The sequence below is a fragment of the Scophthalmus maximus genome, chromosome 10 (assembly GCF_022379125.1).
Source record: "Scophthalmus maximus strain ysfricsl-2021 chromosome 10, ASM2237912v1, whole genome shotgun sequence".
NCBI classification, from domain to species: Eukaryota; Metazoa; Chordata; class Actinopteri; order Pleuronectiformes; family Scophthalmidae; genus Scophthalmus; species Scophthalmus maximus.
This window is the reverse complement of record NC_061524.1, coordinates 11051339-11069355: the sequence shown is the minus strand read 5'-3', so window position 1 is coordinate 11069355 and position 18017 is coordinate 11051339. Positions and strand designations below refer to the sequence as shown.

Genomic DNA, 18017 nt, shown 5'->3' with positions numbered 1-18017 from the left:
GATGATCATGTCTAGCAGCAATTCTTTATGAATGCAGTCTGTGAAACTTCAAGGTTGTTCCAACAGTTCAATTGTTTGCCAACCTGTCTTATCACAGAATCGATTGCACCTCAAAAGGCCATTCTTTAAAATTGTAGCCTATTAAAAGTCTTATTGGGGGGGGGGGATCATTGTGTTATATAGTTCAGTGGGATGTGAATATGGTGAGGATTTAGAAAGACAAAAATCAGGGTGTATATGTTGCATCAAGAAAGGGATCATCAATCAACAGGCAGGTCTCCTTGACATTTTAAATCACTGCAGTGCCAAAGAGCATTATCTGTCCTCATCTTCTAATTTCAGACAAAGTATGGAAAAGAGTTTGATATTCCTGTTTTGACAGATGGTGTACGCAACCCATATGTACCACTTGTTTTGTTTATTTGCATCATCAACAATCATACACATTCGTTGGTCTCCCAGCACTGTAGCACGTAAACACAGGACATGACCACCAGTTTGTCCATTTATTGTCATCAGCAGACAATCCTGTGGATGTTAAACCCACACCAAAAAATATTTAGTAGCACATTAAATCAAAAAACAAATTCTGTCTCGTCAAAAATAATAGGAAAATCAAATCCAATCAATTACAAAGCAGCATCTGTGCAATTCTGTAGCATTAATAGTATGCTTCTGCAAATACTGAGACTGTATGATCCAATGGTAGGGAGTGCCCAGCAGTTCAGAGTGCTAAGGGTTTTTAGCAAAGAGTAGTAAATGTCCGAAAGATATACAGCTTCTCACATTAAATCAATCGTTAATCATTTTTCTGTAAACAAAACCAAGGCGCCGTAACAATAAGTGGTACAGGTCAGATGAAACTGCACTGTTCTGCCCATGCTGTAAGTACTGCAGTGCAGACAGACTCCAACAGTAAACCAAAAGAAATCTTCCGCTACACCTTGTAGTGATGAATGGTGGCCACTTTAAGTTAATTCTAACTGTAAACATAATGACACTGATTTAAATGATACCTCACTGGAGTGACAGAGATGTGTGTAGTGCAGAGCAACATGCTACAGAGACATACCATAGGGGTTACGTGTCTCATTATATATAGTGCTCCCTATTCTAAGACCCCTCGAGCCCTCTCTACGTGCCCTGTTACTAGATTCAAAGTATCAAAAAGCTGTAGATTCAATTGAAACCAATCAAATACAAATGTCTTATGGGTATTGCCCACTACAATAGGACAAACAGTGTTTTTGCCCGTAATCATGGCCTGAAATGTTGCTTTGAGTATTATACAACCTTTTTGACTTTTATTATAATACTGATGGTCCAGAGTGTGTCGTGACAGGAAATGCTCATCGTAGATAATAGAATGTGAAGTATTGCTGCTCTATATGTGCATTCTATGCAAGCATAGACATAATAAACATACTGTAGCATATTCATCATATAAGATATCTTAGTGGCCAGCATTGGCCACAATTGTGGCATCATATACATTTCAGAATTTACATATGTTCATATGTACATGCACATCTTGTGCAACATATTTCTAATCTTTTAGAACTTTTGTTCATCCACGTATTTTGGCATCCAACATCTTGCAATAGACGTGGTCCTACTCAAGTGGTCTATTTACAAAAATCAAAACTACATGAGCCCATTTCACAGGTCTGAAATCAGATTTTTTTTTTGTACAGCAGTGACAAAAATAAATAACAGAACGTGGCACTATTCACAAAGTGATAATTTTCATTCAAGATCAGTCAATAATGTGCACAGGTGTTGTCAAGCATAGAAGATGAGCTCAGGAATCTGTCCCCCCTGCACCCCTGTGCCGTTAGTGCTGTCAGAGGAGCACTGGAACTGAAATGTCACTTTCCCACACTGCACCTCCGTCATGCCTTCCTGTCCAAAGTAGCTCAGCTCGTTTCCATCCAGAACCACACTGGCAGTGTAGAATGTATCTGGCTCGATCTGGACTGGATACTCAAACCACACCGTAAAGGTGTTGCTGGAACCATCGGAGAAGTATTTGCTGAGATATTGTCCCAGCAGTACTCCTTGACGTTTCAACTCAATTTTGGCACTGTACTCTGCTGAGCCACAGCTAGATCCGTACAGTCCAAACCCAGCAATGAAAACTCTTTTATCTACCGCAAACTGTATACTGTCACAGCGGCCCCGATAGCGCCACTGGTTGCTTCTATAGGCACAGGACTGGAATCTGTGGCAGCGCTGGGGCGCTAGGCCCTTCCTGGGCTGGCTGACAAACTGCAACTCAGGTTTCTTGGCTGCTGTGTACCACAGGAAGATGTCATTAGTCTCATTAAGCGTCAACACGCCCGACTGGGCTGCTCCATTGGCAAAATCATCCAAAGCCATTGTAGGGATACGTATCAGGTACATGGCCTTGCCCAAAACCTTGCGCTTGTTGTCAGTTGAAAAGTTAAGCTCCTGTCTCTGGCACTCAGCTTCAGCCCAGCTGAGCGCTGCCTCAAATACCACTATCTCTTTAGCGTTGAGTGTCTCTCGCTGTAGGATACTCTCCAGGGTCTGGGCGTCGATGTCACAGAAGCCCTCCGAGCGTAACGCCAGCTCTGCCTGAGCATCAATCACCTCCCAGCAGCGCTGTGTCAGCTCCGGCTCCTCGAACAGGCAGCTCTGGGAGAGTAACACGCAGGCATTCTTGGCACTCAGGCTGGTCTCCAGGAAGTTGACGCAGGCACGTGCCAGGTGAGGGACAATGTACTTCTTGGCAGCATAAAGAGTGGCCAGCACTGTGTCGGCACTCAGGTCAATCTCATCACAGTAAATGTACCTGTTGACATACAAATTAAATTTTCTCAGCTTTATAGACAAAGCACCAAATACAACATCCAAAACCAAACACATGACATGCAATGGAATATGGTGTTAACATGTTGGTTAAGATGATAATCGTTATAAAATAGTACCAATTTATATGTAACATAACTGTAATAGCCATGTTGGAATAAAATAATCTGCTCCTCAGAGTGAAATCACTGTGCAAACGAATCAAACTCCTACACCTTCGTCTACCACCTTCTGAAGCTTGCCTGCAAGGATGCATAAAATATAAAATAGACATTGTTATGTAAGCTCTCTATTACAGTGTAAGTGCTAAACACTTTTTTACAAGACGTGCTAAAGACAGATGTAAGCCAGTTTTACCAAACATCGCTTTTTTCGCCAACATGAAATTGGAATTGCCGTTATGTACATGGATGACATTATTTGTTTAAAGAAGAAAGAGTCACATCAAAAGAAGAGGGCCAGCTGAATAAAAGTGCAGGATGTGGAAGAGGAGAAAAATCCTTACTTCAACATTGCCAGAAATGCTGCTGGTTCCACATCTGGAATATGGATTTCATCATTGTTTTCTGCCAGTTCACCATAAAACATGGCATGGAACACTGAGCTGCCCACAGCCAAAACATACTGCCGGAAGGAGAAGAGAAAAAAAAGTGACAGAGGGAAGAGCGAAAAAAGAAAATATGCAATAGTTTGACAGCGATTTCATTGAAAACCACATGACATTTTGAAAAAATATATCATTTGAAATAGGATATGTAGCTCTCTCTCTTATATACAACACAAATCTCTCTCTGATTATTGAACGGTGCTTCAATTCTAATCACTTGAGAGATAGACCCTGTTAAGTTTCTCACATAATGAGCAGTGCTCAGTCAGTAACTATTTTGCCTGAGGACAGGGAGGCAGATTTCTAATGAACACACTTGCTTCTGGTAAAAAAAAAACAAGAAAAAGGAAGAAAAAAAACTGGAAATCCTAATAACACAACTGAACAGAGTGCAAGAAAAGTTCAATTTTCAGAAATGAATGACTTATCTGATGAAATCAGATGCAACATAAGAACACTAATTAGTTCAGTAATAACACTACAGGGCTGTGAATCCTGTAATTGTACACATTTAATGTTTTAGGCCTTTGTGAGCATGTCTGTTTTATATATATATATGTGTGTGTGTGTGTGTGTTTGTTCTTATGCATGACAACTGTGTAGGTGGGTATGTGGGTGGTAAATATTTTCTCCAAAGGCATACAGACTCTCTTGAGTGATTTAAATTGCAGTAAATCCATTCTAAAGCTTGTGTGTTTCTGAAAACAATGCGCTAGTTGTTTCACACTGAAATTTCATTTTTTGAAAGACCGTTCACAAGTCTTTTATATGAAATTAGAGACTAGAATATAGATAATGCATATTAGAAAGAGATTAGTTCCACCTCTTGACCCATTGTGTTTTACAGATGTTCACATATATTACAGGTTTTAGCTGCTGGCTGCATCCTCCATCTTGGAAGGATATAACTTTGTTATCTGACTTCCTGCCAAATGGACACAATAAAGATTGTAGTGCCGAACGTCATTTTATTCCATTGGAATAAAGTGCAGTCTAGTCATCCACAATGACCCAACATAACTGCATTCAATAAATGCACTGCAGCTTCCAATCATAGATGATAAATTTTGATCCCATATAAAGAACAAAAAAAGATGTGCCATACAGGGCTCATCAGACAGTGCACATTTGGAGTGGCTATCCAAGCCAAATTCATGGCTACAGAATCACTTACCAGGTATAATTTTGAACATTGTAATCATATTCGCTTATAGAAGACATCATGATGTGGCATGTGTTTTCTTCACAACTATGAACCATAATCAATCATTTATGTGAACATCTTGAAAGAGTTATGAGGTCAGAGGAGGACGAGACAAAGAAGTCAGAGGATGTCGACCTGTGGGTAGGATAGACCGATTAAATGTGGGCCCATTTATAATAATCAAAACCATTTATATTAGAGTCATTGTTCGATTGTTCCAAAATTCACAAGCTAATCAAGAAAATGAGTACAAAAAGGTTTCTATGGTGTGAGAGGCTGAGTTGAATCAACCATAATCTCTACGTTATTATTGTAACTGTGTTTAAAAGTTGAGTAATTGCACAGCGGGTTTTTGAAAAGCTGAGCTGAAGCGGAGACAAAAGCGATCCATTCTGTGAGCTGACTGCCGGAGAGGATATCCCTTCCTCCTTCGCTCACTCTGTGCCTCTATCTTTCAGCCTCATTTACATAAATAATTGAGGACTGTCTCGAAAAGACACATGGTGCGGAAGTGAGAGTGGAGCACAAAGGATTTCAGTTTCATTACTGCTGGCAATGAGTTAGATTATTTTTATGCTGATATGATGCTCACAATTCTTTGTTCGGATTGTGTGTGTGTGTGTGTGTGTGTGTGTGTTAATTTCCTCCCTGCTACCGGGATTTTACTGGTGAATGAATATCTTACCCTGTGTCCTGGCAGCCGCTGGGGTTTTCCAGGCTGACCCACCACAAAGTGAACATCTGCCATCAGCTCATTGTTGAACATTACCGAATTTCTACAAAGGGCAAGAGGCACAAAAACCAGGAGATGATGAATCTACATACTGTTAATTATTCTGTCCATTTGCTTGGAAAGGAAAAGGGTGAGACAGGAAACATATCTTACATGTAAAGCAAACATATCATGCAAAAATAGTAACGTGTTTGTGTGTGTGTGTCTTTGATGCTTCTCTAAGAATAGTGTTTAATGATTGTTTGAAGTGTCCCAATTGCTTCATGTGAGACTGAAAACATTTTATTGGTCTTAGAGCGCGCACCAAAATCATTTTTCAACGTAAACTTTTATAACTCCATAAAGACAGACAGACAGACCAGACAATGAACTGAATGGAAAATCCCCGCTGTGAAAGAATGGGACCAACAATAAAGCGGTGTTCATATATTATTGAGTAGTGGAACATGTCACAGGGGTGGGTAAACAGCCCCGTGATGTTCTGGAGCGACAACAAAGCCAGGTTGGAAAAACACACATTTTGCCCTGGACAGCTGGGGTCTTTTACTGATAGGCCAAGGTAAATATTTTGCCTCTAGCACAGAGCAGCCTCTGCCTGTTGTGGATATCAAACACACCCGGTGCCTGACCGCCCTCTGTTATGTCAGAGTGGCCAAGTCTGCAGGAGCAGGAGAGGGTGTAAACAGAGATACCCCCAGCAGATTGAGGGCAGGGCAGGGGGAACACCCACCCATACTCCCCCTCGCACACACACACAAACTCACACAGACCTCAATATACATGAGCAATTAGCTTAACTAGGTGCTTTTTTATAACACATTTTTACATGAAATGAATGTTCTGATCATAAATTTGGCATTTAATATATAGTTGAACTGTGGATGAGGAATCCACAGTAAAGGCTCGCTGGATCGCACATACCTTTCTCTAATAGTGGAGTAGAGTCCCTGCCAGTTACAGTTCTGTATGGTGTTGTTGTTGTTGAGGTTCTGCTGCTGGTACTGTTGCACCGTGGTGGTGGATGCCGGCTTTTTGGTGGGAAAAATGTCCGCTGCCATCTTCTTTTTCTTCTTGCTCCTCAGAGTGATTATCTCATAACAGACGGGAGGCAGCTTGGAGCTGCCACTGGCATTGCCTTTCTTGGAGCTTTTACTTGACTTGCTTTTCACTGACTCGGGAAGCATTAAGAAGAAAGTCAGACATTTCATGTTCCTTCCCTTGGCATCGACCATGAGTGTGTTCAACTGCCGAGCAGTGGGCGTGCATGCAGAGAACACATTCACCAGCGTCAGGCAGGTGTGAGGGAGGACTTGGGAAGAGGACAGCAGAGACTTGAGCTGAACTCGGCAGCGCAGTAGTCAAAGATCCTGTATGAGGTTTCACCTTTCGGGAACTAACTCTCTTGCTTTGCCCGTTGATGTTTTCTTTTTTTCTCACTCTTCTGAAGAGGCAGGCTCAGACTGGTGATCCCAGGCACTTTTCCAGTGTGAAGTTTGAACTGCTGACGGAGAAGCTCTTGGGGTTCCCATCCCTGCTTGTCCAGAGTGATGTGATCAGCTCTTCAAATCCTTTTTCTTTTTCTCCTCGGACTCCTTGCCTCGCTCACTCACTGCTCTGCTGAGGGTTGGCCTGACAGCCCCAGATTTAGTACAGCTGCAGTGGTCCTCGGTCGGGCAGCGCGTGTGTTTACTCAGTTCCTTTCATTTGCCACTTTTATTCCTCCTGTGATTCCCTCGGTCTCTCTTCCTTTGTGGATCTACGATTCTTTCTCCGGCTCTTGTTCTTTCCCCCCGCCTCCCTCTCCTCCATTGAGCAGAGTCATCTGCAGGATGCTGTCGCCGTGGAGATGCTGTCTTGCTCTGCTCAGCTGCTCGTTCTGCTGACTACAGAGGTTGAATGGGAGAGTGCAGAGGAGATAGAGAACCCCCCCCCCCCCCCGCCCCTCTCAGCACAGTGCACGGCTCCCTCTGGAGCTCAGCCAATGGCAGCACGCAGCCTTCATGATTGGCTTATGGAGCCTAGTGCAGCACATACTTGAATATGCAATAGTCAATGTCTCTATTAAAGTGACAGCCATGCTCCAAAGGAACAATATATTAATCTATAGTTGTTTTTCCTCTGTTTGCCTTATCTGAAACCACAGCATTCACTTTGCACTAGAGCTAACACACACTCTGTGCTATTAATCAAAAGGGCAATGCAAATGTACATGCTCTTTTTTAAGGGCAGAATTTGCTTAATTCATGCATCCTCTGACAGTCATACGTCTTTTTTTAATGAGCTTTGCACACATGTATACATACAGTTGAATTTACAATTCTTTGTTCTTCTCTGCTTTGATTGGACTTCTGACCTCTAAACCTCTTTTGCCATTCAAGGAACTTTTTGGATGCAAGTCCACATATTTACAGCAGAATCATCAAATCGATTACACAATACACAAACTATTCTTATCCTACTAGAATTTGACAATGTGGAATTTTGCAATTAGCTGATATTCATGTTTCTCTCAATATTTGCGATATGAATTAACATCCAGTTTTAGCATTGCAAACTTGTGAAACTGCTGTGCAATATCATCAATGTTCTCTCTTTTGAAAACCAACTGCCTCCACTCCCAACCAAGAACATACACATGTACTTAAGCTTTCTTGTTAAGTCATCTCTTCAGGAGAGTACATGGGGCTATAAATGTAATGCACTCTTTGCACAATGTATAATGCATACAGTTCCTTTGCTCTTCTTGTCTAGTTGGGCCTGTGCACAGTGGGTATTCTATTTAAAGCGCCGGGATGATTTAGCTTTTTGGTAGTGATTTCACATGTTAGGAAATGCTGTCAGATGCAACAGTAGTTTGGTATCTCTTATTTTATGGTGTTGTATTGAAATGACTGTACTACTGCTGTATGTAGCTTGCATTGAAAATAGTATTTCCTTAAGTAGCACTGTTACTACCGTTAAAAGTAGCAGTAAAAATTAAATTGCTGATTACATCAGATTCTAATTTTTAAGATTGCAAGACAAAAAGAGCTGAATGAATAAAGGAAATGTAACTGAGAAAGTCTTTCCTTGAAGCACTGTCACATTGATTTTTCCATAAACCCTAATTAACTGTCTCAGTGTTTGCTGCACTGAGGAGCATTGGACCACTAAGCCCCCTCGTACAGCGTGTGCCGTGGAACAGAAATTTGCTATGGTAACATGGAGCTAACATTACAGGGCACCATACTCTAAATTGCAGGCCACTAGAGATGTTACCTTGGTAACCACATCCACAAGCAACAGCAGGATAGAAATGTAGTGTACAGACCTAAAAACAATGATGATAGTGAAGTATGTCCTAATGTTGCTCTGCAGTGTTTAACAATTAATTATTTCACAGTGAACAATAAGCAATCTTAATCTACAGGTGTTTTATATTTACGCTATGAATTTTCTGCTGTGTGTTTACAAACCACTAAACTGAAATGTTTCAAAAGCATTGTTGACGAATGGTGACAGAGTAAACATGTAAAACCAACAGTTTTAGTGATTTATCTGGCATCGTGGTCTAGCAGCCCATATGATAAAGAGGATGTCATTCTCTATTACTGTGAACGGCTTCCTGCTTTCTTTAATTACATTTACTCTCCATTCATCAGCAGAAAATGTAATTGTGTTATTCACACAGTCCGAGGTAGGAGTGAGAGGAGGAAGTAATGATGGTGTTGTCACGGTGTCAACATCACCTTTGTCTCACACTTTGTCATCTCGCAGTCACACATTTCCACAGAAAAATGAAAACATTAGAATGACTGTAGTAGCACAGCAATCAGCAGTACAGTCGACAAAGGCTGTTAGTTCTCATTTAATTTTTAAAGATTAATTTGGCACAAGAACAAGCTGTCCCATATGCACAAATGTTAAAAGAGATATTTTGAAATAATCCATGCTCAACACATCTCACCTGTCTTTGTTTTATGGTTTTGAAATAATGTCTCTGAAACTGTGGACACTAGGACACATTTCCCCTCATAATTTGGTGCTTGGAAATACTCCAGCCTCAGTGTTAACTTCAAAAGATGAAGTTAAAAAGCAGCAGAAGTGCCTTTGTTGATTTCTTCTGGATGACAGTACTCAGTGCAGCATCTTGATCTTGAAAGTAGTTGCACCAGAATACCTTCATCTTTTAAGATTTAACAGCAGTCACAGTGAAATACATAAAAGACATGAAAAAATAGAAATAGTCAGGTACCTTTAAAAAAAATTTGTTGTTCTGTGTCTTAAGGAGTTTGTTTCCTATCGTTATTCAAGAGCACTCTCTCTCATTGAGAGCATTTTTAAAAATGTTATTTCACGTCCAATTTTTTTTCACGTTTATTATTGTAACTGTGTTTAAAAGTTGAGTAATGCAGAGCGGGTTTTTGAAAAGCTGAGTTGAAGCGGAGACAAAAGCGTTACATTCTGTGAGCTGACTGCCGTATTCCCTCAGAACCCTGCCCTCCCTCTCTCTTGCCCCTGCTCGCCTGCAAATTTGAATGCATAGTATGACGTTGTCCAGTGAAATGATCACTGCCTTGACCAGGTTCACTCACCAGCACGGATCACCCAAGTCAAAGACTTCAAATAAGTATTGTAATTTAATTGGTAAAGTCATATTTGCAGCATGGGAGCACATTCATGATAATATGTTAATTATAGCCCATTATGCAAACACCATTGCTAGGCAACGATCAACGAAATGCCAACGTGATGGTAGCGTTGTTAATGGGAAAAGTATCAACACTGTTTAAATTTTTTGTCCACAAGCTCAAATAGTTTCCATGTATTGCGTGCAAAAAATGTGCATATATTTACAGTACATATTTTCCTATCAGAAAAAAAAATCGTGCATTAGTGGCTTTTAGACAGTGCATTGCAATGGCTGGCCTGCGCTCATAGTAAGCTGCTTTTGGTAGTTATATTAGTGATCATGAGTTCGGTAGTAATATTTTTTTCATTTTCTACTTTCTTCAAAACCCTCTGAAGTCAGTGGTGATGTTGTCGAGGTGACTGTTGCCTCTCCTGGTGAGATGCAGCCCTGTGTAGTGGCAGGGCTCTTCTGCAGAGAGACACCTGCTGAGAGGCTTGGATGAACTGTGATGCAGGCCCTGGCACACGGAGGCAGGGACAGGATCCAGCAGCTCGTCCAGCGTTCAGCCCCAGCACCCACAGCTGCCTGCCCGCTTCTCCGCCACCATTAAAGCAGGCAACGACACCTGACAGGTGGAAGGGGCGGAAGTGATGGCGCCTGCCCAGAGATGGAGCTCCGAACTCTGAAAAAAGAGAGCTGTTAAGTCAGCGGGGTCTGGGAGAGACAGCCGGCAGTCATGCACAAACACTTTGCGTGTGTGTGTGTGTGTAGATAAATGTCTATATGCAAGTTAATGTGTTCATGAAACTGAAACTTATTTTTGACCGTGGCTCTGTTGCTCTTTTTCTGTTCGTTTACAAGGACCATCATATTTAGCCCCTGTTGCATTATCAGCTTTGGAGTTGAATAAACAAGATAAACACTCTTTTACTTCTAAAAAAACCCCAATCATGTGTTGTTCAACATGAATTTCTAACGATGTCTCGTCCAACAAATGGGCTAACGCCATAGATGAGACGATAGCCTCTCCTTCGGCTTACAATCAATATGTCACAGTCAGAAGATGTATGGGGGTAATTTGACTTGCCTAGATAGCACAGAGACTGTAGAATGACTGCAAGAGCCACAAACCGCTCCGGATTACAGGCACAAGAACGGCCATTTTAACAGAGGCACATTTACCCCACACAGACAGTATTTATCCATTTCTGTTTCTATGTATCTGTTTTTGTCTATCTGTGTGTGCGTGTGTGTCTGTGTGTGTGTGTGTATGCGTGCTGCTGAGTGCGTGGACACAGTAATGACACTGTAGAGAAGACCTTCTAACCCTGGCCCACCACATGTTCACACTCCGACTCCTACACACATTCTACCGCTGCTCGCTCATCGCACTCTCTCTCTCTGCCGTCATATGGAATTTGATAGCCATAATTTCTGGCATGATTACTGTAAGTGTTTTTTGCATGGTACGAGGTGGTCTTAGCATTTATAACACGTAAACTGCCCTGCGGTTAATTCAGTTCATGTGTGAGCATAGTTTCGTCCCCGTGTGAAGGAATCGGTGCCTTTGCTGTAGAGGGGCAAGTCTAGACCATTGACTATGGGGGTTATTGTCTGAGCCTGGTCCTGATTTGTATGTGCAACACCTAATTGCCATTTCACCTTTTAATTAAATTTTTACAGCATACAACAAAACTAAGTACGTCTCTGCAATATTACAAGATGCTATATTTTTTAAAATTGTACCATCTCACAATAAATGTATTATTTTCAAGGTTTAAATCTATGGTATTTGATCACACTTCTTCTGACTTTCGTCAGAGTTGGTGATTAAATCTGGACCTTTCATTAATGTTTGCTTAGCTAGACATGGCTGTGTTTCAAATTAATTGACTTAATTTTCTTGGGCCTTGCTAAAAATAAATTGAACTCAATGAACAGGATTTTGTAATAACTTCACATGGTACACTGCATACTGAGAGATAACAAGATTTGCTGTATATTGGAAACTGGGAAAGCTGGAAGGGTCCGACTAGGAGGAGTTGTAACCGACCTCTGTTACAATACTGTTTTAAAGATCACTCGCAACAAATACTATGATCAGGTGGAAAGAGGTTCATGACTTTGACTTTTTAATTACTGACTATTCATTAAACCTACAGCTTAACAACTGTAACTAGGCATGGCAGGTCTCTCAAGTTTTGGATATCTCAATAGGGGGCTGTACTGAGTGAGAGTTTGAATGGGTTATTTAAGCTTTCCAAATTGAAAAGTGTAAGTAATGGGATTGAAAGTGTTTTTGTCTGCCCCAATATAAGATGCATTTTCAGCATGTTTGTTTTTCTCTAAGCTAAAAAGCACAGTATACTCCATATAACTGCTTGTTGATTTGCCTGATTTTCCGCCTGCTAAAAAATTGTGGAACTCGCCGACAAACGGCCAAGATCTAAGGCAAATCGGTTTTGTTTTGCAATCGCAGTTGCTATGTGTGAACTCTCGCGATTCGAGAGACAGACTCTGACTGGATTTTTAGCAGAATGAATATCTAGACAAATCAACAATAACACTGACACTGAAGAGCAGGAGGTTCATTTGGACTAATTTGAATGGTCACCTATGGGGCCAATATTGAAAGCAATATGAACGCATCACATTTGATTGTCAAGAATCAGATTTGTAAATGTATAAAAGCCGTTAAAAGGTAAGAAAAATAAAAGAATCTGTGTGCAGGAATTTGTAACTCAGTTGTAAGGGGAGCCAAGCACAAGGGGAGGTCAGACAATGACATAGAGCTGCAGAAGCTTTTATTTTTTGTTTTCTTGGACACCAGATATAGTAGTCAGTTTTTTTTTCCTTGTGAAAGACCCTGTAGTGTGTGACCCCCTTCCTCAACTCGGTCGTGTAGTATTAACTTGCAACAGCTGCAAGATGTCCAATCAGAAGACAACAAGTTGTGCTGTTTGTACTGCACAGCGATCCAGCGACCTTGAAAGTCGTGTAGTCTGAACTTGTCTTAAGGAGACTATGTATGAACACTTAATAAAACACTGAACTGTATGTGTGCCGCTTTCCATGTGAACAAGTAAAGGCCACACTATAAATCAGGGGAAACTGAAAATTAGTGCAGTTATTACTATTTTTTAACTATATTGTCTGATAGCTTTATATATCAAGTGGCATATTTGCCTGTGTTATTGTGATCTTCATTTGTACTGTGTGAGAAAAAAAAAACTCGAGAGGCATAGCAACAGTAATTAAGTGGGTGGTCAGCAGTCAGCTAATGAAGAACAGTGATGAGTTTTGTCCAATGGCATTGGTGGGGAGTACAAATGTTTTGAAGTTGTTGTGCAGCAAAAACTTGTGTGGTAGAAGTCATGAATCTGAATCTGATCATATTGTATTGTGCAGAAGGTTGGGAACACCAGGTCAAAATAACCATTGTCCAGAATATCTGACCTCAAAGTCTTTTTTATTAAAACAGAATCCAGCAATCACTGACACTATCTGGTGCTAAGCAGAGGACGGAGGCTTTTTGATCCATGTTTGCCTTGGTTCAGCACACAGGAGCAGGTGGGCCACAGAGATCGCAGCACTGCTGTGGGAGGAGTTCAGGGAGGCAATGGAATATGATTTTTAGTGTCTGATTTTTTTTTAACCTCAAACAGGTTCTAGTAAACCATTGTAGGTGGGAGGATATGGCTGAGTGTAAATGGGGAGATGCTGAAATTTCTCTGGGGACATTTTTAAAAGGCGAAATGTACAGTACACTAAGAATAAATCAATTGGTGCTGCTGTAGCCTGGAGGGACTAAAAAGCCTTCTCTTTATAGCATTTAGTGCTAGCATGGATATCTAGATGATTTTCAGCGAATTCTGTCTTCTGAAGATCAAGATTATTTTTGATCATTACACGTGAGTCCCACACAGGAATATACTACGATCTCCCTCGTCATCTGTCTAATTCTACTACCATAAAGATCAATATGTCACTCATAAATTACAAAGTCTTTTGGCAGCAGGATATGCTTTTTAACTCATTTAGTAGAGTAATAAAGCGTCACTTTATGAGCTCAGATGATTTATTAAAATCAATCACGTGGAATGTACTAAATTACTTTGCCAACATCGATTGCCCAGCAATACTATTGTACCTTACTGCAGTGGAGCTGCTGACAGGAGTTTTGATGTCAAGCTATAGAACTGCGTTCCCGGAGATCTCCATCAGGAGATGCTACTGATGTGTGGGTGCTGGGGCAGCCACAGGGGGCGCTATCCAGTTTTCTTTTTACAATCCGCTTCATAATATTAAGCTTCCGTCTCATTTCCTGTCGAATTTGTTGAATGCTCCATCCTCGTGTGCTTGTCATCGTATCACTGAGGGTGGGGCTGGAGGTGAGAGTTACAGTATGTCCCCACCCCCATGAGCCCCCCAAGACCTCTGCTGATTCAGCCTCAGCCTTCACAAACTTCACAGACTTCTAGTCATCTCACCTACACCACCCAGTTGTTAGATTTTAAATATTGATTGGGCCAGTGACAGGGTTAAAATCCTGTTTTCATGAGGTTCTTCATTCTAACCAACCAACGCAGCGCACCAGGGGATTTCACTGATTAGCATAACCTCAACTTGACAGGAGGTGCTGTCATATGAAATCAGCAGTCTGGAGATCTTATTGGCGCTAAGGCCTGTATGCTCTGAGACCCACATGCCACATGGTCGCCTTTCCCTGCAGCACACTACCATGCTCCACTGTACCTGAAATATGGAAAGCAAGGTGTTGACGAGGCTGTTTCAGGGTTGGCAGGAGTCCCACTGTTGCTGGAAAAGCCTGGCCATATGGTTCCGTCCTGTGATGCGACTTAACATGTCTGCATCCCAGGCAGATGCAGGATCCAGTGTAGTTACACATGAAGCCTGTGTCATAATAATGGACAACTTACTGTATCTTCAGCTTGTGCATTTTTGAACCCAATATTACCATAGGACTTGTGCTGTGTTGTCTTGTGATGATTATGTATATGAGTATCTAAACAGACTCCTTATGTGTTGAAGCTGCAACAAAGGAGCCCCTAAGGAGCTGACCAGCATATAGAGCCATGGAGAAATAAAGTGAGAAAGAGCGAGAGAGAGAGGGAGGGAGGAGAAGACAGATGGAAAAAGATACAGAGATGGTTTGTAATGAGGGTCCCTTTTGTTGAATGAGAGGAGGGGATGTCTCCTTACACTCTTAACAAAGCAGGGGGAGAATGGCAGTGGGATAACAATAAAGATGTGCTCAGCTGTCTAGATCATATCTATCTATTGTATTCAAACACAGAGAAAGGGAGCTGGTGTGTGGAGAAAAATAACACGCAGTAAACATGTTCAAATCTAGACCTCTGCGTGTTATTTAGCTTCACGTTGAGATGCTTTAGCATTCTGATGCTGTAGGTTGTTGCAAGGTGAATGCTGCCGGGTGACCCCAATATTCCATATTGCAACAGGAAATTCTGTGTGTGTGTGTGTGTGTGTGTGCGTGTGTGTGTGTGTGTGTGTGTGTGTGTGTGTGTGTGTGTGTGTGTGTGTGTGTGTGTGTTAATCAACAGAAACTGCTGGGCAAGAGAAGGTCAGAGAGGAGATTGAGTTTTCTGAACTGAGTGAAAACAGTCCCTATAGAAAGCTGTGGAAAAGCAAAAAGTGAGATATGGTTCCGTGGAGCACATGGGAAAAGCCCTTCAAAGCTGATTCTTAATCCTTTTTGTACCCTAGACCTCCTCCCTTCTCCTTCCCTCAGTTTAATCTCTGACACTGCATTAACATTTAAATTTTCCACAGCAATTTCAATCCAGTGTACGCCACGACCACCTAGATTTATTCATTTATACTAATTACCTACTGCTGGGATGGGAGTGGATGGTTTTAACCTTCTCACAGCTAATTTCTCATGATTTCTCCAAAGCCACACTGCAACCCCACAGGGCAAAAATCCGACCTTTTCCAATCTTATTATCGGCAACACAAGCAAAATGACACTAATCAGGATAATGTGCTGGCACCTTTAAAAAGCATGACAGTAATGAAAATTGACCACATATTCCGTTCTATTTTCAATTCATATTTTCTTCGTGCTGTTTTTTCTTTTATCTCAAGCATATTCTCTTGCAGACATTCACTAGGTGTGAACGTCTGAAGCACTAAACCTGTTGCAGAGATTGCTGCGGATGTGAACTTTAGCAGTATCTTTAAAACAGCTAAAAAGTAAAAAAAAAAGAAAAGGCATTTATCCTCAGAGATTTTCCTTCAGATTTCCATCAGGTAAATATTTTTTTTAGGCAGTAATGCTATTGTTTTTCAAATTTGTAGTGTACTGTTCTCCATGTTTTTTGATTGGCAAGAATCAAAGGCCTTGTCGGCCGGCTTACAGCTTGTCGACTCCAGAGCCATCACGACCCTCAAGGATGAGCAATATAGCTAACGTATGGATGGATGGCTCTATTTGCTCATGCTGTGTGCATCTCAATGAGGTATAAGGGACTGCACCAATGCACATTAAAACACTCTTTTATACCCCTGACTGCAAAATAATTTATAGAGCACAGGATAACAAGTAATGTTACCCTGAAGCAGTGTCACATTTGTGCTCTATAACAACATTGCATTCTCGAAAGTGCTTATGTCAATGAAGTCTAACACCACTATGAGTCCAAATCAACCTCTTCACATCTTGATTCATCTCGGAATAGGAGCCAAAGGTGACAAATAAGAATGATTCTGCTTTCAGGGCTGCATGCTGCAATTTTACTTTCTAATTTCAGATTTGTCTGACAGTGGTGCAGCCCGTGTGGGTGGTGTAAAAGCCTGGCAGCTCACATTCACCATGCTAAGAGAAAAGACTGCACATGCAGAAGAGAACAATGTTGTCACAGTGTACAATATGTATTTTATATATCTGTCATGTCATAGATTAAATTCTTCAGGATAAACTTCACATTTCACTTTAATATGCGATGCACACATACAGTACAGGGTGGAATTCAAAAAGATTTCCCATGTAAATATGGCATTTATAGAATATGATTTAATTGTTTTGGGTTATTAAGGTCCAAAAACATCTAACACAAGCTTCATTTAGGGGATTTTTCCTGGCAAAGTACGACACGACTAAAACTACCTTGGTGCAGTCACCTCCATCCATGTGCCAGAAGAGTAAAATAAACATTTGCACATACTGTTTGCTGCAGGGTTTTCTTGTAGTGTACAGTAGGTGTGGTGCAGCCTGCCGCTGCTGTATTCCACCCCCGAGTGCTGTGAAGGTGATTTATAGGAGGGAGGGGCCCATGAGCTGCAATCAGCTCATTTCCATCAGTGTTACGGCTGCATGACAACATCCAGCTGTCCCTGATGTGCCACCGATGGCCATTGGTGTGTTTGTCAGCTGAGCAGCTTTACTGCAGCGATGAAAACATATACACACACATATATATTTTCCCACACAGTCACATAGCTGAAACACATGCTCCGACTAACAAAATCACCAAATGAAATACATCTTTTTTTTTTTACCAATTTGTGTTATGATATTAGGTCTGTTGCATAAATATACGAAAGTGCAAGTGTTAAATACTGAAATTAATTTTGTCTGCTCATGAATTAACATGGCTATGTTACCATCAGGCTCAATGATACATCAACACAAAGCAGGTATAATAACTAATTTTCTCAAAACAGCCACATCCAATGTCTGACAAAAATTACTCCAGTCCACTTTGAATATTCACTAAATTCTGATAAATTCTTTAGATATCAAACGGACAGTTTTAGCTTCAATAAGACAAAAATCATTTAACTTTTCTACTTTGCATTCCACTGTTACTTTTAATTCCCACACTATTTTAATGATTCTTCTTTTCTCCAATTCACTGTCTGTAACTTTCCTATGTAAGTTGTACTGGAAAGTTACAGGCGCTTTTCGGTGAGTGACTTAGACGACACTTCTCCAGTGAATGAGTTTTTGAAAATGGTGCCCCGTTCTTCTTTCAGACTGATCAAA

The 18017-nt window shown here is 41.1% G+C and overlaps 1 protein-coding gene across 1 annotated transcript; it reads right to left on the bottom strand.

Moving 5' to 3' along the window:
- Window positions 1–403: 403 nt before the first annotated feature.
- Window positions 404–7318, bottom strand: btbd3b (BTB (POZ) domain containing 3b). Its single transcript, XM_035606177.2, has 4 exons — window positions 6298–7318; window positions 5329–5419; window positions 3338–3456; window positions 404–2815 (listed from the first exon to the last, which is right to left on the bottom strand). Exons 1-4 carry the CDS (start codon window positions 6606–6608, stop codon window positions 1783–1785), a joined length of 1554 nt encoding a protein of 517 aa, XP_035462070.1. The 5' UTR covers window positions 6609–7318; the 3' UTR covers window positions 404–1782.
- Between the last annotated feature and the right edge of the window lie 10699 nt (window positions 7319–18017).